Source organism: Rattus norvegicus, chromosome 17, assembly GCF_021556685.1.
Source record: "Rattus norvegicus strain SHRSP/BbbUtx chromosome 17, alternate assembly SHRSP_T2T, whole genome shotgun sequence".
Taxonomy (NCBI): domain Eukaryota; kingdom Metazoa; phylum Chordata; class Mammalia; order Rodentia; family Muridae; genus Rattus; species Rattus norvegicus.
Window position 1 is genome coordinate 19,770,963 of NC_141550.1, and position 24,321 is coordinate 19,795,283.

The following is a 24,321-nucleotide window of genomic DNA, read 5'->3' on the forward strand; positions in this document are numbered from 1 at the left end:
TTGAAAACCCAGGCAAAAGGAAGGACTGCTCAAACAGGGTCTCCTGAGCAAAGATTTAAAAAAAAAAACAAAAAAAAAAAACTTTGCATTGAATACATTGGGGCTCCTCAAATTTCTTAGCTATGACAAGGGCTTCATAAACACAAGAACACTTGGAAGTTACCTACCTGGGAGCAGCTAAGTCACAAAGCTATTATTAAAAAAATCCCTGCTGTCGGGACTGGAGAGATGGCTCAGTGGATAAGAGCATTGACTGCTCTTCCAGAGGTCCTGAGTTTAAATCCCAGCAACCACATGGTGGCTCACAACCATCTGTAATGGGACCTGATGCCCTCTTCTGGTGTGTCTGAAGACAACAACAGTGACTAATATACATTAAAAATAAATTTAAAAAAAAAAAATCCCCGCTGTCTTGAAGATCCGTCCATTTCCTCTTTCTAAGAAGTCATCTGGTCTCCGGTAACTGCAACTCTTGCGCTCTCCACCTCCCAATCAAGATTGAAAACTGCAACCTATTCATGTTTTCTCTTCCTAATCTGCCTTGTGATCCTTATAAGGCTCCCCCTGAAGGGACTACATATCCCTCTTTTAAAAAAAAAAAAGAATCAATGAGCATGCAGAGACAGATAACAACCTTTTCTAAGAAGATTTTAATTTTCTTTTTTTTAAAACTGTGTGTGAGGGTAAAAGAAATGACAGAACGACACACAGGATCTGGCTCTCTCTCTCCTTTCACCAAGCATGTTCTCCAGAGGTTAGGCTGAGGTTTACAGGCTTGGCAGCAGATGCCTGTACCGTAACCGGTCCCCTGTTGTTCCCTCATAAGCTGTCCTTTTATATCCACAGAGTGGCTCTACAACACTCGACTGCTCTACAACATTTACCAATCCTCTTGTCTGTGACTCCTGGATGTTAGGATTAAGTCTGGGCTGCATCACATGATTGAAAACAAACCTGGACTCAGCGTGTACTCAGTGTTGCACTTGAATGCCATAGATTCAATGATTGTTTTCCAACATTTCCATGATGTATCAGCTTCAGAATACAGAATCACCAAGAAATCTGAGCTGCTGAGGGCCAAGGTAGTGAAAGGTAAGCAGACAACTGGGTAGCGAGATCAAACTCATCAAGATAATGTACTCATTTCTGATTGTCACCTTCTTCATCAAATAGGTGAAACCCAGGAACTTCTCTTATTATTTTATTTGCAGTATTTGGGACAAAATGCAGAACTTTACTATACAAGTGTTCTAGTACTGAGCTATGCCCCGAGACAAAGCCTAGTAGGAAGGAAGGGAAGGCAAGCGGAGGTGAGGGATACTTTACAATGATAGTAATTTAGGCCAAGATCCACATGTATGATTGAGGTAGGAAGAGGGAAAAAAGACGACACTTACTCTGCTTTCTAGACCTGAGCGTGGAGCCTTCAATTTTAGGGAATGACGCCTAATTCAATCACATCGTGACCACATAAAATAATCAAGGTTTTGCAAGTCAGCTGCTACTGTCTTGCTAGCTCTACCTTAGAAGAGAATCAAAGCAGGAACCCAGTGGCTACCAGGAGCCTATCCAGGAGTAAACTGAACCTGCTATTCCTATCCTGCTTTTAGTGAGGTCTACACTGCTTACTGAAACAATAAATCTACTGCACAGGTAGACAGGGAGGTTGATGTACATGTGGGGTCTTCAGGACCTCTTGTGCTGGATTTTGCATTCTAGTTAGAATGCAGTTACAGTTTGATGATGTGGTGTTCCAGACAACGTCTCTCTGTGCTGTCTGCCCACTCTAAGCTACTAGGAGCAGGCCCAGCAGCTTTTGCCCAGTCCAACTGCTAGCCATGTATTTCCATTGTGTGAACTTCAACCTCCCACTAGGGTGGGCTGGAACCATCAGCAGAAACAAAACCTTCTTCCATGTTTCCTCCTGGAATCTTGTCAAAACAATGGGAAAATAACTCCCAAAATCCCAAAACTCCTCTTTGTAAGAAAGAAAAGGAAATCCTACACACTAGCTCAAAAATCATAGCATCTAAATGAGAGAGTCCCTGACATCCCATTCTCACATTACCCAAGATATAGCCCCATCCCGGCTTTTAACACTGGAACCTGAAGAGATCTGCAATGAATGATCCTACCAACACCGCACTTCTCCACTAGCTATCACAGTGGAGTGGTGGATATAGAAAGCAGGAATCTGTGGCTAAACGTGACGCATCCAGGAAGACAACAGAGTAAGACATGCAAATTATTGATGAAAGGCAACAAAATGAAGGAACCATTACTGAGGAAACCCAAGAGAAAGCTACAATCTAGAGCTATTGGGGTGGGGGGTGGGGGGGAGAGAATCAAGCTATTTTTGCACTTTCAACCCAAGCGAACCTAATTGTGATTCCCCTAGAATTGCAAACAACTAAAAATAAACATGGGGTGCTAGCTCAACAGAACAGTGTTTCCTACCTCTAATTTCTAGAAGCCACAATGAGGAGAATGGAGCCCCAATAAATTATCCTCAGTTATCTATATTTATTTAAACATGCAAAGTTCCTCAAACAATGCCTAAATGCAAAAATGCAAAAACCATGTTTAGTATGCTAATCTAATATCCTTAAATAATGCACACCATTTCTGAGAAAGCATAATAATCTAAATTAATAATATGAAAACCTTGAACTGTAGATTAATATCTGACAATACCATGGGTTGGGATTAATATTTGCTTCAAAGCATTTTTCTTACACACACACCCACACCCACACCCACACACACACATCTACCAAAAGTAATAATAAAATTAAGCAGGGTGAGCAAAACCAAGCAAAAGCCAGGATGGGGGATAGGTAGTCACTAATGATTCAATGGTTAAGCACTGTGTGGCAGTCTGAGGACCTTAGTTCAGAACCCTGTACACAGCCGTGACCCCAGGGCAACTACAGCAGCAAGAGCAAGAAGGCAAGGAACAATGAAGTTTTACCTGCAACCTACACACACACATGCACAAAACAAGGTAAAGGAAAAGGACAATGAAACAGGTTATCTGTACATTAAACTGCTATGAACAAGAAGAACATGTAGAAATAAAAAATGTAGGCAGGCCGGCCAGGGGGTTGAACCCAAGAGACCTAAGACAGCACTGGTAACCCAGCAAATACCTCTTCTCAAATAATCGTATTGGTTAGATAGATTAATTTTAGATGGATTAATTAATTGGATAGATACCTAATTTTAGAGACAGGGGCACTACAAGGTACAACAAAGTTGGGGGAGGGGGGTAAACAAGTGTTGCAGAGAGTTGAGAAATACACTTTTGTTTCTTAGTCTACTTGTAGACTCCTGAGAGATCAAGAAATAGAAGCTGGGAAAAAATTCCTACTAACTTATTAGGACAGCACTAAGCTGCAACAGAATACTATTGGAAAAGAAGACAGACAGACAGACAGACAGGCAGGCAGGCAGACACACACACACACACACACACACACACACACAAAATCAAAATAAGTAAATTACCAACTCAAGGGATCATATAATTCTAACATCCATACACATGAGTTAGGTTCATTTACAGCTGTGCCCAGATAAGGGGGAGCCTCTCTCTGTTGCCTTGACAAGGTAACAAAGCCTCCTAACTGTCAGAATTAAAGACATGTCAAAGCTGACCTGGCCTGCTCTCAGGGGAAGGTACTTCTTTCTCAGCAAGTGCTCGAGGGAGCTGAGCTGCTCCTGCATGTCTTTGCCCAATCATCAATGTAAGGATAGCCCAACCTTTACAGCACCACAGACTAAAGACAAAGTCACTGTGAAAATGATGACACCTACACAGGACTCCATGTCACAGCACACAGGTCTAGAAGTATAAATTGTGTGTGTTAAGGTACAGGTTTAGTGTTATTTATTATCATTCCCCTGACATCTACAAGACATTTTTTTTTTAAAAGCCGAAACTACTATAAATACAACAAAAAGAGACAGGTGTATGGAGGTATATGTTTCATGGGTAGAATTCTCCAAGGGATAAATATTAAAGCAACATGTGACCAAAGCTTAAGCACCCTGATACAGAATATTCTCAATCCATTCTATCTTCCTCCTCCCCTCCCCTCCCCCACCTCTCTCTCAGTGGGAAAAGCAAGGGATGGAAAATTCTTGGACAGGAATGAATCTGATGTATGCTGTATTCTTGCCAGCAAAAAAGCAACCAATGAAAACTAACTACATAACAAAAGTACAAGAAAGGCACAATGTCTCTAGGGACTAGGATCAGGGCGTTCAAAGGCAATTCACAACAAAAAAAATTAGAATGTTTGCTTAGAAAACTTGTGTGACAGACAGACAGACCAGGGTCTTAGTACCTGTACTCTGCTCCTTAGCATCCCAGCATTCTCATAAGTGCCTAGAAATTTGTCATTGGCAATAACTAAATAAAAACCTTGTATACCCAACTATGCCACATTTCAGGTGTGTGTAAAAGTAATTTATTTGACTATAGTAACTGTCTCCGAAGCTAGTCTGCTAACCTAAGCCTAGTCCTTCTAGTATCTGTACAATCTTATTTAGCCTCTGAGACTTACCATTGAATAATGCCCAAGTCCAATCTCTAGAGGAAGAAGAGAACTATCCTCTCTTGCTTATTCACACATATACAAATAATTAAAAAAAAAGAAAAAACTAGATGCAGAGCTGGAAAAAGTAAGTGTCAACTTGTTCCACGGGTCTAACAACCTGGGCTGGTTCCCTGGTCCCCATGGAAAAGTGAAACCACAGACACTCGCATGTGCCCCTGACATTGTTAAGTATTTTCAAAACCGAATATCAAAAACATAACTGAATAAATAAATCAATTTCTAAGATAGAGACAAGAAAGAACTCTTTTTGATCCCTCTCTCTCTTGCATATTAAGAAAGCTATTAAAATACCACTGCATTACTTTTAAGAACACCTTGGCCTGGGTGGAAACAAAGACTATTAACAGTATTCCAGTACTCCCTTGTCTGATATGGAAACAAGCTATTTTAATACAAAAAGCTAGCTAGGCTGCTGAGGTTGAAGACTGTGCTGCCCAGCTTGTACCAGGCCCCTAACTTGTCCTCCATGTTTCCTAGAAAGGATACCAGGAATATGAAGAGCATCTTGCTAATGTTCTAAACGGTATACTGACTGTGTAATTCCTGAGGCTCCCAAGAGCGAGGAATGTCCTACCACCACCTGATTCATCTCCCACAAACCCCTCTGCCTCAGGAGCTTAGCAGGTGGCTGAAGCGAGCACAGCACCCTATCTACTTTTCCTATTCCCTGTGGAAGGCAGTCACAGAATTTTAACTCTCAAACCTTAAAGGATGAGCCTAGGCCCAGTTAATGAGGGGTTAATGGTAGGCAGGAACATAGCCTGAGCAGGACTGTCTATCTGATCCCCTCTATTTAAACTTACATCTCACTTTAAAGTAGAATCCCTTAGATCAGCACTTCCCAACCTCTTTGGGGGGTTTGTATCAGATACTTGCATTATAATTCAGAACAGCCGCAAAATTACAGTTTATTAAGTAGCAACAAAAAAAAATTGATTGGAGGAACTATATATCAGAGTCACAATATTCAGTGGGGTGGGATGGTGGTGGTGGTGGGGACAGGGATCTCTTTGTCCCTCTTCCCAGTGTTGTAGCATTGAATAAATCTTTTTCTATTTCCCACTATTAATTTAGCTCTTTTATTTGGCTTATTCAGGATAGAAGGACCTGCTTGAGGCACAGGTTATGACCCCTCATCTAGTAATAAAAGGATGCCTACAAACCAGGCTGTCAAAGAAGCACAAAGAAACACACTGTAGATATCAGCCTAAGCCTACCCAAGGATTACAAGGGTCACAATAAGGCCACTCCAAACTTCTAACTCTAAAGGGGGACGGGGAGAGAACCCCCTCAATGCACAGAAACCCCTGCCATTGTTAACACTGCTTTGCTGCTGACCTTTAGAGATGGCTACTGGATCTGATTGGTACTTATGCAAGCTGGGAGAAAAACAAAACAAAACACTGTGGAACACCAGAAAACTGACTAGCCCAGGACAGACTGGCAGCCCAGGACAGACTGACTAGCCCAGGACAGACTGGCAGCCCAGGACAGACTGGCAGCCCAGGACAGACTGACAGTAGTGAGGTCCTTCATTCTTTCTCACAGGCTCTCTGCAGATTCTCAATTTCTATCAAATTTTTCTTCACAGGACAGACTTCCCCTTAAATAATACCTAATACGAGCAAATCATTCCAAATGTAGGTACACAGCACTCATGAGTTGAGGGTGCTCTGACTAATAATCATAGGCAGGATATATTAAATGCTACAAAAGGAAAACAAAAGAACCACACTACCACACGAACATACATACCAATTAACACTCCAAGGGGGATGACCTCTCATGCCTCCACGGGTGCTCAATACCATATCGCTGCTCTTAAAACTCCACTTGTGAATTATCCACACTAAAGATTAGGTTTCCAACACACCACACATAAATCTGAATGTCGTAGCTTCACTGCTGTCAACTCGAGTACAGAGCGATTATAATAGGATCCATCATGGTTCCACCTGTAACAGCAGCTGCGCCTCCTTGAAAAGTCACATTCAGGACCATCAGGCCACTCACACACAACTCTATATTCCTTCACTGTGTTCTCTCCTTACTGACCCATTCTGGGAAAGCTGTGAGGTAGGGTTTCCTACATACTTGAGGAAGACAGACAGGAAGACAGGCTCTTTTGCTCATGCCTATGTGTTCTTGCATATAAAATGGTTCTTGGGATGAGAATTGCTTGGGGCCATGAACATACATAGCAATCTTGGAGTTCTGTATACTATTTTCAATTACATATATAAGCCAAGTATGGGGAAAGAGGACCCCTATACCTTAAGGTGGAGTAAAAGAAATCCTCCCCAAAACAGAGAACCCTGAGAGGATAACTAAAACTCACCAGAGATCAGAGAACCTGCAATGGGACAAAAGCCACCCCATAAGCTCCCAACCAAGGAAAGGAGTGAGGCTAAGGACATAAATGACTCAGGTCCACAAGTCCCACATTTCAGACTGTTGTATCCAGGAAAGATGCAGGCATTCAGCCAAAGCTGCATAGATGCAGGTCCCATTATCATCATTTATATCTGGGGAGGAACACTTTACTGTGGCGGGAAGCATAGGATATAAAGAGGAGAGGGAGTACGTGCCAAGTGTTATACGGTATGTATCTTTATAGACAGAACTCCATCCAAATAAATACCTGGCTGCCTTTGGTTAGTCACTCAGGCATACTTAATCGCATAATATTTCTTTTTTTTTTTAAGATTTATCTATTTATTTGTTTACTTATTTACTTACTATCTGTAAGTACACTGTAGCTGTCTTCAGAGACACCAGAAGAGGGCGTCAGATCTCATTACAGATGGTTATGAGCCACCATGTGGTTGCTGGGATTTAAACTCAGGACCTCTGGTAGGGCAGTCAGTGCTCCTAACCACTGAGCCATCTCTCCAGCCCCGCATAGTATTTCAATGATCGCATTCACCATACACATCTTAACCACTGTTCGATTTGCTCTTAAGAGAATGTCAAGGACAATTCTTATAAAACTAGTTTCAAAGTCTTAGTCCATTATCATGGTAGGGAGCATAGCAGACATGATACCTAGAAGCCCTTGAACTGAATCCGGATCCACAGGGAGGGAAGAAGAGGGAAGGAGAGAAAAAGGGGGGAGGAGGGAGGGAGGGAGAGGGAGAAGAGGATGGAGAGAGAGAGAGCGCGCAAGCGCACAAGAGTGAGCGCAAGTGAGCACAAGAGCAAGCTCAAGCTGGGCACACTTTTAAATCTCAAAGCCCAACCTAAGTCCAATATGGCCATACCTAGTAATTCTATCAAACAGTGTCACTCCTTGGTGAGCAGGCATTCAAATATGACCCTATGGGGAGATCACACTACAGTTCCAAACTCTTCCTTCCTGAATTCAGTTCCCAATAAACAACCACCATTGTGTCCCATGATCCCCATGGAAAAACATTTTGATCTCCGCATCCTTCACTCCACGTAAGGCTGAGATGCACTGCACCTTAAGACTTGATGCAGGCTGCCTATACAGAACAACAGAGTGGTCCTGACTTGTGAGAAAGACACAGACACAGAGGAATCAACATCTGCTTCAATGGGTAGGAACAATGATAAAGATTCCCATGACCGAACCCATAACCCCAAACAAACACACACCATAACAAAACTATCACCACTCTCCCCCAAGCAGTTAAACATACTAAGAGGAAAGGGAGAGAAACAGATTCATTTCACCCATGAGGCCTTTGTTTGAATAGTCTCAAGTTGCACAGACTGATATGCTAGGCTCTACTGAAAGATGGGGAAAATCAGACGACACAGGACTCACCTTTGAACGAAGATTCCCCAGGGAAACCTAGCCACAGATCTAAGTAAACAACAGGGGCACCCTTCCAGGTAGCAGAGCATACATACTACAGGGCAGAAACCACGAGTTCACCCCCTCTGTGTTTCCGCACCTGACACTAATTGTGAGCATGTACACTAAGAAGACGTAAGCCTGAGGTTAAGGAATACACACTGCCACCATACTCATCTCCTGAAGCAGGATGGAGGCACCTTTACTCTTGCCTTCGGATCACAAACACAAACATGTTCCTACTACTGATAAAGAATGCAGACATTTATTAGCCCACAGGAAGGAAAAAACTGCTGAAGTCACAAAATTGACACAGACCCAGCTCAAGACCCACCAAGAATAGTGGGAAGAATCATTCTCTTGGTTCTCGAAACTTAGGACAGAACATCAAGAATAAAAAGCCCTAACAGCAGAGGATACCAGGCATCAGAAGTATGTATTTTGCATGAAGAAAGCTGAAAGTTGTCACTTTCTGTATACTGTTAGTTTACGAGAGATAAAAATATCATTCATTGCATAAGAGAAATACAACAATTGGCAGAGAGTTATGCACTGATGCACATGAATTGTGGGAACCATAGAGAGTCAGAACTAACCAAGTCGGTGAACATGGGTGTGATATGCCCATGGCTCAGTTCACAAGACAATGGCTATCCCAAATGAGACCCTGTTTCCATGTTTTGGGCAGGGGAAGAGTATTCAAGAATAAAGCCTATATCTGACACATGATTTGGAAAGTAACATGATGCGGTCTAAATCCTCTGGTCACATCTTTTAATGAAGCTATAAGACTGAGTAATAAAAATCTTAAGAGATAATTTCAAAGGTGGCTTTATTAATTAGCGCCCTATCATCTTATCAATGTAAAGCTCTGTTCAGAGACAGGTTTTAGAACTTCAAAGATAGAAGCATTTCTAGTACTCATTTGCTTTACTGTGGGGTGAGAGTCAATACTTACAAGTCGAAAACAATAATGTTGAAATGTTAACTTTCATTAAACTAGATGAAAAGCTGATGGTTGGGGATAATGAACTACTTTTATCCCCTCATTGGGTGACTCTCTCACAGAGAGGGAAGGCCTGTGCAGGAAGAGAGTGCAGAGGAAGGATGAACCTTCTACCTGCCTGTAGCAAATGAAAGACCACAATTCACCCAGCTTGGTGGTGGTGGTGGTACGTGCATGCCAATGTGGTGGTCAGAGCACAATCCCAGGTGGCATAAGCCAAGCTAACTTGTACCCAAGCTTCACATCTTTATAAATGTCTCTGCCTCTGTACCAGCAATAGGATTACAGGTGCTCGCAAACACACTCAGCTTTTATATGTATCCTGGGGATTTGAACTCAGGTCCTCAGGTGTATTATCTACAGAACTATCTATCCGGTGTAAACTTATTCAGGACTCAACATGAGAGTTTTGAAAAACTCAGGGCCTAGAGAAATCTCCAAGTTGAGAATGAATTTAAGGTCTGTACCATCCAGAAAGACACAGTAAAACTCTTCTCCATACCCACCTGATGGGGGAAGGGGGGGCGGCAAAGGAGGATACAATCAATAAATCAATCACAGTGTTCTAAAAGCAGTAAAATCTTAAGACTAAATAGTAACAACATAGTAATATAATACAACCAGCAAACAGCAACGACAAGAAACAAAAAACGCAAATGAAATCTCAAAGTTGAACCAGCACTAGCTGATAAGAATCAGGAGTTGTATAAACAGTGGGATCCTAGTCTGGAGAATAAAATAGAGAGAGATACAGTCTCTCAAAAAAACTAAGAACTATGCAAACCCACCAAACAGAAGCGTGTCACCGATATGCTGCTGTAGAAACAATTTTAACATGGAGTTCCACAATGGGTAAAAATTACTGTCAAATAAGGAGGTGGTGCTATTTACCACATATGTACAACCTTCCCGGAACGAGATATATGAGGATAAAACCAAGGACAGAGGCATCCACCAGGATAGAAATACTAAAATGTTTCCAGTAAAAAGAAAATGTTACCAGAGCATTTAGATCTAAAGCAAAGAAAATAAAGCATAAGTTCTATCAACCAGAAAGATATATTAAAAGTGCTAAATTTAAGGGTAGACCCTTAAATCCCTGAACTGGTCAAAAACAGAATGGTGAGTTCTAAGACAGCCTGGTCTGTGGAGTGAGTTTCAGGAGATACATAGGAGAAAACCTATCTCAAAATACAAAGGGGAATAAATAGCTGAAATACATCAATATTTACCTCTATATACAGTTCAAAGTCTATATACAATTTGGAATATCCTGGTTAACTGAAGTGTAAAAACTAAATCAAAAAAAAATTTTGGGGGGTGGTTGTCTATTTGTTTTAGGGGTTCCAATAAGTTAGTACATTTAACCTTAATCAATACAAAAAGTAATAAGGTTTGGCAGTAAGATTCTAAAAAAGGGTTAATACAGAACAGAATTTATGGTTCCTAAAGTGTCACTGAATTTAAGCAGTGCGTCCTGTGGAACAACCTTTGGTGTTTTCTCTCCCTTACAAACCTAGAGATACTGCCATTAAAAAAAAAAAAAAAAAGTATTACAAACTAGTAAACTGTAGACCCAATCTACTAATGAATGCTCACCAAGTATTCATATCCAAAAGTTAAACTGGATTCAGTCATGATTTCACCCAAACCCAGAAATCTTTATGTGAAAAGTCAGTTTAAATGGAATAATCGAAAACAGGATTTTGTTTCTTTTACGTCCTAACCTGATAGTATTTTATCTAGTTACACAGAAACATTTTTTTTTGAAAAGCATGCTATACCAAAGGCATGATTTACTGGAAGACTATCTTCCTGTCAGGTATGTGGGTGTTATGAATAAGGGCCTCTACTAAAGCTACAAAGATGACTAAAGTATCAATAGTCTCTATGGAATCTGGTCAACACCTGTTCTTATATAAACTTTAATTTGTGCGACTCCTGATGTCTGAAGGCATGCATTAAGCTCAGTACAGGAAAAAAAAAAACAAACAAAAAAACAAACTACTGTTCACTCTAAGGATCCTTCGAGTTCACTTCAAAAGAGGGAGAAGAAAGGCTCTTTCTTTCTTGTATTTCCTCTGCCAACAGAGTGTTGTGCTGGTGAATGGTGAAGAGACCTATCACAGTGTGCAAACAAACTCTAGTAATCCTAAGTAAGCCTGTCACAACCATCACTGATGGCTGATAGTGATTACCACTCATCTGTATGTTCTTCAAAACTCAGCTGGCTCATCTGATTACTCTGGATAGTCTATCCTCACGACTACTCCTCTAAAATGTCGTTCTAACCACTACTCTGCACAGGAATGAGCTCTGCTCACTCTTGTTTCTACAGGCACTGAAATATTTTAAATGTTTCCTCCACAAAGCTACCTGAATTAAAAGAGACAGACAGCTTAATGAAATGGTCTAATCATTATCAATATAAATAAATACATGAACAGAAATCCACGATGTGTATTTATAGGTATATAAATATTATTAGAAGAATGGAAGGTCGGGAATAAGAGCACATAACTAATTACAGCATTGGGGAAACTTAGGGCAGGATCACACAGCCTGAACCGCCTCAATTAATAAATGAATGAGAACCCCGCACATGAGCCCTCAGGTGTATGGCGAGTGCCTCATCTACTTCCCATCTTCGTATGAAGACATTGCCCAAACAAGGGGAAACTCCAGGTCAGCTGCTTCTTCTGGCTTCCCTGATATGTTTAATGGACAGGAAAAACAAACATTTTGGGCTTTTGAAATGAGAAAAATACAGACTCATAAAGAGCTATAGGTTCTACTATAATTATGCCCTCTAAATATATCAGAACAACTATGGCACAAGTATATTGAGTACATACAGCCTAACATGATTTCTAGAAGAGAACTGTGAGAGCACAAGGTCATCAAAAGTTAAAAGCATGTAGCAATTATCATTACAAATAGTGCTCTCCATGGGTAAAAAGTCAGCCCAGATAAGGTCAGAATGAGACCATTCACTGCATATGGACTCTACAATGAATGTGGACACCGACAGCATGTCCTCACTCTCCTTCCCTAACAGACAAAAGTGGAACAGGTAACTAAGACCATCCACAGTAGGAGCAACCAAATGGTAAAAGGGTAGCTAGCAATCACCACTGCCAATCAGACAAGAAGTGAGGTTAACTGCAAAGCAATATGTGAATCAAGTCCCTCAACTTTTAGGATTCAGTGTTTTTTCCCAGAAACACTAAGTATCTCCTAGTACAAAGTATCTGCGGAAATCCCAAGTCATCTATTCTAATTAAAAAAAAAAAAAAAAGTTCAAAGAAAACCCACTAAATATAGAACAGAACCATATTGTGAACTATACCACTTACATCAAACCCCATGAACTGTCTATGCCCTAACAAGACTACAGGTCTGTAACATGGCCTCTACAGCCCGTGTACACACCCAGAGGAACCCAACACCCAGCCTGCACAGCCCGTGTACACAACCCAGACACACGCACACATGCAGTTAAAAATAAAACCCTTTTTAAGTGATGAAAAGCCACTATCTAAGCACACACATACCGTAGGTTTTACTAATGATTACTTTAACTGTCAGCTCAGACAGCTTTTTTTTTTAAAGATTTATCCATTTATTCTATATAAGTACACTGCAGCTGTCTTCAGACACACCAGAAGAGGGCATCAGATCTCTTTACAGATGGTTGTGAGCCACCATGTGGTTGCTGGGAATTGAACTCAGGACCTCTGGAAGAGTAGTCGGGTGCTCTTAGCCCCTGAGCCATCTCTCCAGCCCGACAGCTTTCTTTACTACAAGGAAATGTTCTGCTTTAATGTGCACGATGTTTCTCCTTCATGTGAGTGAGTAAACTGCCACAAGCATAAATCAGAATCCTTGAAAGTGGAGCTGCGGTGGTTATGAGCTACTATATGGGTGCTGGGAGTCAAGCCCAGGCCCTGCAAGAGGAACAAGAACTCTTTCTTTCCTACGGAGCCACATCTAGCACACTGCATTAAACTCTTAAATTTAGTAGGAAAACTATTCAATGCAATGGGAAAAGATTTACAATAAAATAAACTTATTTCCTACTTCTATTGACCTGTAAATAAATACAGACTACTTTCTTTGCACTCCACTCCACCAACAATATAACATATAAAAAGCATCACTGTCATCCAAGAGAATCAGACATGGGGGCGGAGTGCACGGTTAGTCACATAGTTGTGAATATTTGCTTCTATAACCAAAGACTCAAAAAATGCACTCTCGAAATGGAGGTGAAAGCTGATGCCAGGGCCCTGGACATCACACATGCTAAAAGCACAGATACTAACTACCACACAGTCTATTGCATTTACTGTGCATTTATTGACCAGACTGGGTTTTCTGAGCCTTCGGTTCTAGTGATAGATCCTTTTACAAGTGGCTCTTTATGGAATACACAGTAAAAGGATCATCAAAGAAAAGTTCATTATACTAAAAAACCAAACAGCAACACAAGACACTGGAGAGAAGTGCGAGAAAATGAGTACAGAAGTTATCAATCTAAACACAGACCACAAGATATTAGCACCAAGGAGAAGAGGGCAATACAAGAATTTGAGCTATGCATCTCAACTTGAAGGCTTAGGACCTATTTATTAAGCACAAATCATGTCTAACTTCCTTCTCCTTGATTTTTCTGTTTACTTCATTAGAGATGGACACATAAATTGTTTCCAAAGGGTCATTATAGTAAAGATGAATCAACCAAGAAATTCAAACCAAGGGAATTTTTCCTTTTAAAATTATAGTCATAGGGGATAGAGAAATGGCTTAGTGATTAAGAGAACTGATTACAGAGGTCCTGAGTTAAATTCTGGGTATCCACATTATAAAATTATAGTCATAAAGATAATATATTAAAGTATCAAATGCAAATTGAGAATTTTTAAAGGGGTGGACAATAAGACAAAAGGTAGGTTGGATGCTGGCAAAGGAATTTTTAAGACCCAATTAGAACTCTGTCACTGCTGCAATTTTAAGACCCACCACCTTACCGAACTATCTTAAATTATGTAGAAAAATCCTATGAAAGAAAAGTGTTCTATCCAACTGATTCTATAGTTGGGTAAAATCAGACATATTAACATTATAGACAGTAATTCCTACTTTCATGACAAAAATATCTTCTAATGATAACATTTTGGGGAAAATAATCTCTTCGGAAATGAAAAAACTCATTTAATATATATTTCAGAACTTCTGCTAATTAAGAAGAATGAATGTGATGGCTGGTGAGATAGTTCAGATGATTGGCTGCTCTCCCAGAGGGTCCTGAGCTCACAGCCATCTATAATAAGATCTGATGACCTCTTTGGGTCCACAGGTGTACATGCAAATAGAGTAGACATAGAACAGACAGACAGACGGACGGACAAAATCTATGAGAGAGAGAGAGAGAGAGAGAGAGAGAGAGAGAGAGAGAAAGAGAGAGAGAACAAGAACGAACAAACTTGACTAAGCGCAAGTGTCATAGGCACGAACAAATTTTACCCAGGCCATAACGCCTTTTATCTCTGTTTTTGATGATTACTACTAGGAAATACTTAGAAAGCCTTAGATCTGACTCCTGTGGAAACCAGAATTTACAGTCCCTGTTTCATGATGAATTCACTAATATTTCAGTCTTGGGTACTAACCTTTTCCTCGACGGCCCTTCTTCAAAATCTGAAGAACTAACATCGTTGCTAGTAGAGGACACTTGGGAGGCATCATCCTTCTCATTCTCTGACTGCTCTGAAGCTGGTCCTAATGCCTTAGACTGGTCATTACCAAGGAGCCCTACAGGTGAAAAAAGGGACAAACACTTAAAAACATTACATCAGAACAGCACTTTTCCTTCAACCCTGTGCAACAGCTGACAAGGACAGAAAACTTGCACATACAATCCTTTTGAGGGAGTAAAGAAAAATTAAGTCTCATTCCATAAGAGTAAAAAACCTAACAAAGAAACAATAAACAGAAGGATATGCAAGATGTTATTTTGTGTGTGTGTGTGTGTGTGTGTGTGTGTGTGTGTGTGTGTGTGTGTGTGTGCGCGCGCGCGCGTGCATGTTGGCGTAGGGGAGGAGATACAGAGTGAAGATGGTTTGGGGTTTTGGAACAGAGACAGGATCTCAATATGTAGCCCAGTCTGGCCTGAATGAGTGATCCTATTTCAGCATCTAAAATACTAAGGATTAAAGTTACCTGACTAAAGTACATTTTATTTTAAACATCTTTTGTGCCTTGAGGGTAGAAAATATGAAAGATGTGACAATAATCATAAAATCCAACTGGTTGTTTTACATAACTACTAACTAGTAAATATTTACTAATATACCGAAATCAACAAATACCAGCTACACAGAGAAACATCCTGAGTGTAGATCCAAATAGAGTCATTAATAGCTTGTACCCATCCTGTCTCAAACCTTCTGTGAATCTGTAGTACTGATCCATACACAGTACGATGGGTGTTCTCCTGCGGACACAAATATGGGAAGGTCTAAGGGCTGCTAGAAGCAGTGATCACTAAATGTCAGCAGAATGAATTAGATGATGTTGAGGGTCTCCTAATTTCACCTATTTATTTCAGTGTCCTTTGACTGCAAATCTAAAAGAATAAATTGTATATATAGCCAAATTAATGCCCTTTTTATTGTTACATTGTTACAAAAATAGGTAGGAGGCCAATCACTGGAATTATACAAATGTTTTCCAAAGCCACTAGAAATGTGACTGGGGCCAGGGTAGAGTTCAGTGGTGAAGTCAAGTTCAATTTCTTAGCAAGAAAGGGGGACAACTCTGAGATAAAAATTATGATACCCCCTAAATTGCAGTATATCTAACTGTATTTGATTATTAAATAGTACATGTGTATATACAGCAGAATTAATGTATCAGAAAAACAGGTGAAATTTTCCAAATATCTTCTATATTGACAACCCTGTCTTGAGGATATGCAAACAAAGAAACCCAACACATACATCCATATTATTTAGCAATACTCACGTAAATAAAGATTTTTACACATCGAGCAAGGAACAAGTGATAGGAAAAATAGAGTAAATGGAAATCAGTGCAGTCAGACAACCAGAACAAAAGAATAAAATCACCACCACATCAATAAAAATCTAAAGGGAAACTACTATAAAGCCCTAAATGGATAATGGAAAGAAACTAAGGAACAATGGGACACAACTAGGTGAGGATGAGTAAGAAATGGTCTGTCTTCTGCCCTTGACTATTGACACTGCTGAGTGAGGAGGATACTTATGTGAGAACTTTAAGCTAGTAGACTGGCAGCTTTATTCCTGTTTTCCCACACAGGAAGATTAACAGCCTAATTTGAACTTGTCCCAGATTCACATGGGCCCTATTCTACAACACTACTGTCCCCAGGTGATGTAATGCTAGGTGGAATCCATCTCTAATGTCAGACCTATTGTTCCCGAGCTACCTCTAAGTGGGAGTAAACTTGAACCAGAACCCTGGCAGCCAACTGTAATTATAGGTGACAGTTCAGAGAGGCCTTCATAACCAACAAATTCTATCTGCCTTTTCTCAATAGTTCTCTCAAGAGACTTCCCAGAATCAGGTACAAGGATACATAGAAACCAAACAAAACCAAAAACCCAAACCAGAGTAGGAGAAGAAAGTATACATCTAAGGTATAACAGAGCTTTAAAACGATCCCTCCCCAAAATAAATATTAAGCACGAGTATTAGGAGAATGCCTGAGGAAATGGTATAAGATCTCTCTCAGAAATGTAGCAGAAATTATGCACTCGTTGTGAAGGGAGAATAAAGCTGTTCTGGTCCTAGGGGAAGTCTGAGTCATTAATGGAACAGAAGTGGGGGCTCCACTATCCACTGGCATCATCACACTAGTACCTTCGGGGCACTCCCAGCTTTTCACTTTCCAAGTCACACAATGAGGGTGACCTGAACCAGAGAGAACAACACAGAGCTAATGTCTGAATCAGAGCTGATTTTATTCTGTTCATGATCAATATTTTCAATTTCAATACTTGCATACTGTATAAAAATTATTCAGCAAATTATAGTTCAGTTTCCTCATCAATATGTTTAAAGCAACTCCCCCACCAATTTATTCCCTTGCTCTTTTTCACATCCCCAACTATGAAATTTAATTTCTAATGTTTTAGCTAAATAATAGAGCCTGCCTGACCTGGATCAACAGAATGGAATATGATGCCAGAGGGCGGAATAGCTATCATGGCAATATGAGAAGGGGCTAATGTGTGTTTTGTGCCTTTTCTTTCTCTTGCTTAACACAGCCCTGCCATCAATATTGTAAATTATTATTTTTAGTTGAGGAGAAATAATGCAACAGCATTCCCTTCCCATACAAAGTGCCCATATTTTAAATTTTCTAGCCCCTCACCTCTTCCCTACCCCCATTCCCCACCTCCGCTCATGCTAAAACAAATGTTTGTTGGAGAGCAGAGGTTAAACAGAGAGGAAACCAAATGGCCCAAAGATCCAGCATCTGTACATTTGTTCTCCTCCATTAATATTCAGTAGGTTAAACTTAAATTAAACCAGTCTATTGTCTTTTCCAAAAGCAATAAATATGAGCTGCAAAGTCAGAATCATTGGCATAAAGACAGCTTGGAAACTGTGCCTGCCACCATCAACAACAGGATATAGCCTGGACACTACAGTCTACCATATTATCCAGAAAACCCCTCCAAGAAATTAAATACAACAGCATGCTGCTTCCAGGGTCTCTGCAAGCTCAGTGGCTATTCATCTCATCCCCTAAATCAGCAACAATTGAAAATCCTTCCAGCACCACATAAGAGGCTAGAACAGTAGCAGTCAGGAGCAAATTAAATTCATGTTGGAAATGCTGTGTACATGGTGGTCCTGTTTCCCTGTTGCCCTTACATGGTGTGTTGGAAAACTGAAACTGTTTGTTTATCCAACGCCTCCTTCCACTAAAGGATCTTTAAGCAATAAATAATAAATCTAGATTATCATTTGTATGATAATAATGTATAAGCACAAAATAATTGATTTTGAACATCTACAAAGAAATAGAGTACGTATGGTTTTATGTTTTAGACACAAAGAAGACATGGCAGAATACAAACCAGAGGGAAACCCTATTCTACAAAGGCAATGCCAAAAGAAGGGTTAAAAAGAAATGAAAACAAGGCGGGCTTTGATGCTGTTCCAGTGTTTCCCAAACATCTGGAGCACACAAAACTTATTAGCATATTAGGGAGAGCCAACGGTTTTAGCTTTGCTGTAAGAAGTATGCACAAAAGGTGATTCTGTTACAGAGCCAATACCGTCTGCCACCCTGTCACTGTGACACAAGGTATCACATTACATATTAAAAAGCCAAGCACCCAAAGAGCTTCCGTTTTTCAATAGCAATTTATCATTCTGTATGTGCCTGCACATGTGTTCACTTTTGGTTGGGAGGAAAATTGTAATAGCAGACTTTTTGGTTAAGGCAGGGGAACCTCTTTTAAGTAATCAGAATGCTTGGTTACCGCCATTACTAGTCTTGGTTCCCCCCTCAGACTTTGAAAGAAACCTTGGATTGTCTGCTTTACACACAGTACAGGCATTCTGATGCTGGGCCTGCTTCTCACAAGAATGTGGATATTAACCCTCAACTGTACATATGCAGGTCAGCAGTGAACATCCAACACGACAGGAGGACAGGGGTGAGCAGGGCATATCTTGGGAAGCCCAGAACAAATCCACTCTGATGTGGCTGAGAACAAATGATAGTCATAAGGCAGGATGTAAGTGACACTTGTGGTCAACGAGGCGCAAATGAAAATGGCTTCTACCCTGGATTACAGAAAATAATTATCCTCCTCTCTCATGAGAGAGCCCCCTCAGCCAACTGAGACTCCCCTTTGTCTACTCTCAAATCAGCATCAGAGATTTCCCATTTTAGTCAAGAAAATGTAATCAAAAGCCCAGCCTCTGTAAAACCTCAAAACAGATCAAACTATGGAACGGTAAGAGTGAGTTTTGCTCTTCTGTCATATCTCAACAACACAGACATATATGCTGATTTATATACCAAAAGTCTACAAGAGACCTTTACCCACTGCCAATGTCAGTCCTTACAGACATTATTCTTCCGAAATTTAAAGTCTCTTTCCCAAGACCAACATTTTGATAAAAGAAGCAATAACCCTGATGACAGGAAAATTTGGGGACACTAGAAAAGCTATTTCTATACAAGCAAAGTACCACATGCCCCAGAGCCAGCAAAACATTTCCTCATCTTGAACCACATTACTCAAAAAGCCCTGTGGCAATTTCAATATAAGGTAGCAGCTTTACTAACGGGCCCCAGTCGGGAATGACGTGAGAGTCCTGGATGAAGGAGAAGCACATCACCCAAAGACAAAAGATGCCCCTCTCCATGCACCTTAACCCACAATCCCAAGGAGAAAGAACAAGCAAAACAAGTCTTACAGATGAACTTTTTATACACATTTTCTTTCAATCTCTGGTCTTCACAAAAAAATCTGAAACAGCCCAGAGGCTATCAGTGCACTTATTTTGGCATAAACCCTCATTTCTTTGGGTCAAAGATCAACCACAGATTATATTAATTATCCTTGCCCTATATTAATTAATTCTCCCTTTCACTCATTCATGCTAATGACTTAAATTAGAATTAAGTAGAGTTCAAGACTGCCCTCAAACACCTTCTGTGTACTACGATGTCAAGTTCACCTTTATATGGAATTGACTCCACTGTCTCAGGCTCTAACTTCTAGACCCACCTACCATCCCCGTATCTGTTTACATTTCACACCGACCGACAAACACATCAAGTGCATGCCTGCCATGCAATCTACTTACAAGCAACCAACGGCTTGGATTCCAAACGACTGAAAATGGTTTCCCAGCATTTAAGGCACAGTACTAACCATCTGAGGTCAAAAGCTACATTCTCTACTAAGGAAACAGCACATGACAGGCACTACTGGGATTATTAGGCTACTGGGGAAAATGAGCTGCAGAACAATGGAACTGAGAGCTATGAGGACAGCAAGCACAAGAGCTTTAAAGAAAAAAACACATCAGTGAGACTCCTGTTTACAAGACAGATAGGCAGATAAGACGAACCTTGGTGCTCCACACAGAGAAAGATTTCTACAAGAAATTGAAATGTATGCATCTTCAAAGCTTCATTTCAGTAAATTTATTTAACTGTACATACCAGAATGAAACCAGTTCCCAAATATCTGACTTACAGGCCATAACTGAACTCCATAAACTAAACGAGTCTGTGTACTAATCTTTTCTTATAATTGCCAAAGCTGGACATGACCCCCACACCTATTTATGGATGTGTTTATCAGCTATATCCTCAACAATAGCTTGTGGCTACACAAAAAATAAAGGTTCCAAGTTATATTTTCTTTTGTTTGGGGGGTTGTGATTTCCTCCAAGTAGCTAATTATCTCAACTGCATATAAACAAATCAACTGCCCACCCACATTTAAAATGACAAGACTGAGTGCAAGCAGAAGCAAATCCACTAACAGCACAGCAGTTACCAAGGCCCACAGCTTCCCGGCTGGACAGTCCTCCCAACACGGAAACACAATGCAAAGCTGTGCGAGGCAGACTGTAGGAATGTGGCCAGATCTGACCCACAACTGGACCAGTGGCGCACCTGCCTCTATACACTGATGAAAACAAGGAACGATGAACCGAAAATAAAAACAGAGCAAGCCTGAGTGTAAAGCATTCTGGAGTAACCACAATCACATGATGATATGGCTTCTACACACATGCCTCAGTTTCCTCCATCTTTTAAGGAAAGAATAACCTGAAAAGGATGAAATAATAAGGGAAATGAAACCAAACATTCGATTATAAAAGCAACTAGAGGCAGGGTAAGAATGAAGTGACTTAACTTTCATGAGGCATCTACTTTTAAACGATGGCAAATAAACAAATACATTGGCAAATTAATATTAATACAGAAATCAGCTATTTCTGAATGACTGAACAATCCCGAGAGAAATGTCTAAATTCATACAAGCCTGATTTAAACTGCAGATTTGGCCAAAATGGTCAACAGAGCTTAATGCGCTAAGAACGACATTAATTCTCTCTTGTAAATTTCCATAGTATCTTAGTAGGAGCCACCATTCCCCTTAGGGAAAATATGAAAAATCTAAAATAATATTAAATCCAAACACTTTAAATGCTGTGTGTGTGTCTGTCTGTCTGTCTGTCTCCCCCTTGCCAACCATAATGGATATATAATCAGGACCCCTAGGAGGAAAACCCACAAAGGCCTATTTCTTCAACAAAAGCCAAATCAGACTGAAATGAATCACAAGCTATTTGTTTCTTCTTTTATTTATAGGAACAGACCTTCTATCCCAGGTTCCTCAAGATAAGCCACCAAAAACTGCACCTGACAGACCCGTGGAGCAGCCATCCTCAGAGCCGGATCATTGCAGAGACAGAGGAAGAAGGACAGAGGAGGGGAGGGAGGGAGGGAGAACGCAGTGAGGCAGGCTCCGGAGCACTTGTCAACAATCCTCCCCAGTACGTAATAAGCAAGCGGCAGTGCAGACTCCGCGAGGCAATAGGACAGCCGAACACCAGCGGGGGCTGAGGGGGAGGGGAGACAGTCGGAGAGAAGATTATTTATGTGCCTGCAAGAGAATTGAACACTGAAAGGAGGGGGCATCTGGCTGACTTTCCCCCTCCCTGGTTTTTGCCATTTTGATGAATTAAAATGAGAAAAGGCGAAGGGAACTAGCTTTCCATCCTGCTATTTCCACAACCTGCAATGCAGACAAATCAAAATTACAGAATTTCTGCCACGAGGGGGGAGGGGACCCTATTGGCAAGGGACACTCACAATTTAATTGTACGGACTTTTATGTCCAAGGAATGGCCTGTTATACAGTGCACTAACTGCCCCTCCCTGCTGCACACACCCATCTCCAACAACAGCAGGGAACAGGGCAATGTTTCAACGGTATCCCTTTTTAATATCATAATCTGTGTCATTCAGCACTTGGCTTTTATTTATTTTTATTTGTTTTTTTGGCTGGGAAACCTGGGCAGCTCTCCAGACAGACTGCAGAAATCTCTCTTCACATGCTCCTCCTCCAATTCCTCCCTCCCCCCTCCTGCAATTCCAGCCACCACGGGAGCTTCATTACTTGGGAAGTGACCGGATGGGCAGGCATGGGCCACTGCCAGCACAGCACACCCCTCCCCCAGCCCTGCCTAGGCCCCTCCCCACGGCACATAAATTGATCTAATCTAATCAAGCTGAAGCTGTTTTCCCTCATTGTTTCTGGAGGATCTTTCACAAAACAGGCTCTGTAGCCTAGCAGCTGCTGAGAGGGGTGAAAAAGGCAGGCCTCCAACTGGCCTCCCCAACTGGGGCACAGGTCTCTTTTTTGTTTTTTAATTTTCAAAGTCATTTTCTTTGAAGCTTTTGAACTTCATCTGACAATGATGTGCAAAACACATGCTTTGCACTACCCACATGCTTCTCTTTATGTCTTTCCAAGACAAGCAAAGATGGTGGCTGAAAACCGAGCAGGGCACTGAAACAAAGTTCATACTCAAGGCAATGGGACACCCCATCCTAATGAGTTGACTGTGTTATTTTACCTTTTGGGGCTTTTAAAATACAGGCACTAATTAAGTTAAACCTTGCAAATGGTAAAGGCAGATGCTAGCTTTTCCTGAGGTGTGATACCTGACAGTTACCATGGCCACTTCTTAGGTCACCGTGGAAAACATACTAAAAGCACAGCATTTTCTGAAGAGGGAAGTGACATCTTCTCTGAAGCCTGTGATACCCACATACAGACTGGTGCCACTGCATTGTATAAATGATAAAGCGGTGGCTCAGGCTAGTCTGGGTTCCTTCCTTAGACAGGAAGGAGGCCATACAAGAAGAATCTCTCCACCACTCCATTATTGCAGACTCAGTTTCAGTTGGCTCTAATGAAAGCACCCACAGCAGGAAACTGTAAAGAAGAAAGCCAGAAATTTTGGTGAACACCACTTCTGGGGAAATGAGATGAGAAAGAGGGAACCTGTTACACATATACGGTTGGAGAGAAATGAAGTGTGAGAATCATATACAGATTCTAGCTTCCCTTTACAATGCCCCAGCTCTAAGAAGCTCTTCTCCAGTCATTGCTGCTGGTATCCTCTTGAAAGAAACTAAAACAGGTGTTTACATTTGACTTCTGGTTCAAGTTAATGACTATGTGGCTCTGTGGCACAAAAAGCTGAAAACAATTTATTTATTGACAACACTATGTTTGCAGCAGCCGATTGGCTAAGGTATTGACCCAGTACCCTATTGGAGGGATCACTGTAAGTAGGAGATGGAACAAACAGCATCCCTTCTTTTTGTTTTTTATATTGGGGGGGGGGGTCAGCTGATGAGTTGAAACACAGCCTTTTCAACTTAATAATATAAAAAGATATCCAATTTCATAATGCCACCATTGCCTTGACTTTGACATTCTAGTATTAGAGGTAAGTCAAACCAAGTACAGCTAGCTTCTCTTCCTCTCTCCTTTATAAAATGAATTCTGATCCTGGACAGTAGATAACTTTCAGCTATCCCTCTGTTATCCTGATTTCTTTGTTCAGAGACACTAATTTCCACTGTTTCGATATACTCCAACTACTTTGTGCTCTCCAAGAAGGAAGCACTACAGTATTTTTCTTTGATGTATGTATGTATGTCTAGGAACATAATTAGTAGACATCCTCACTCTAAAATGTTCAAACTGATAAGCTGAAAGCATAGCAGCAGCACTCAGATAAAGCACTTGCACAAGCAGGTGTCA

At 40.8% G+C, this 24,321-nt stretch overlaps 1 protein-coding gene across 13 annotated transcripts in view; it reads right to left on the reverse strand.

The window, feature by feature from the left end:
* Jarid2 (jumonji and AT-rich interaction domain containing 2) overlaps nucleotides 1-24,321 on the reverse strand; it is a 180,033-nt gene that overhangs the window by 53,072 nt on the left and 102,640 nt on the right. For 7 of the 13 annotated variants that reach the window (XM_087591523.1, XM_087591524.1, XM_087591525.1 and 4 more), the window contains 1 exon segment: nucleotides 15,121-15,262. The exons of 5 other annotated variants lie outside the window; for them this stretch is intronic. In XM_087591523.1, the coding sequence (XP_087447649.1) occupies nucleotides 15,121-15,262 (142 nt within the window). 13 annotated transcript variants of the gene reach the window in all.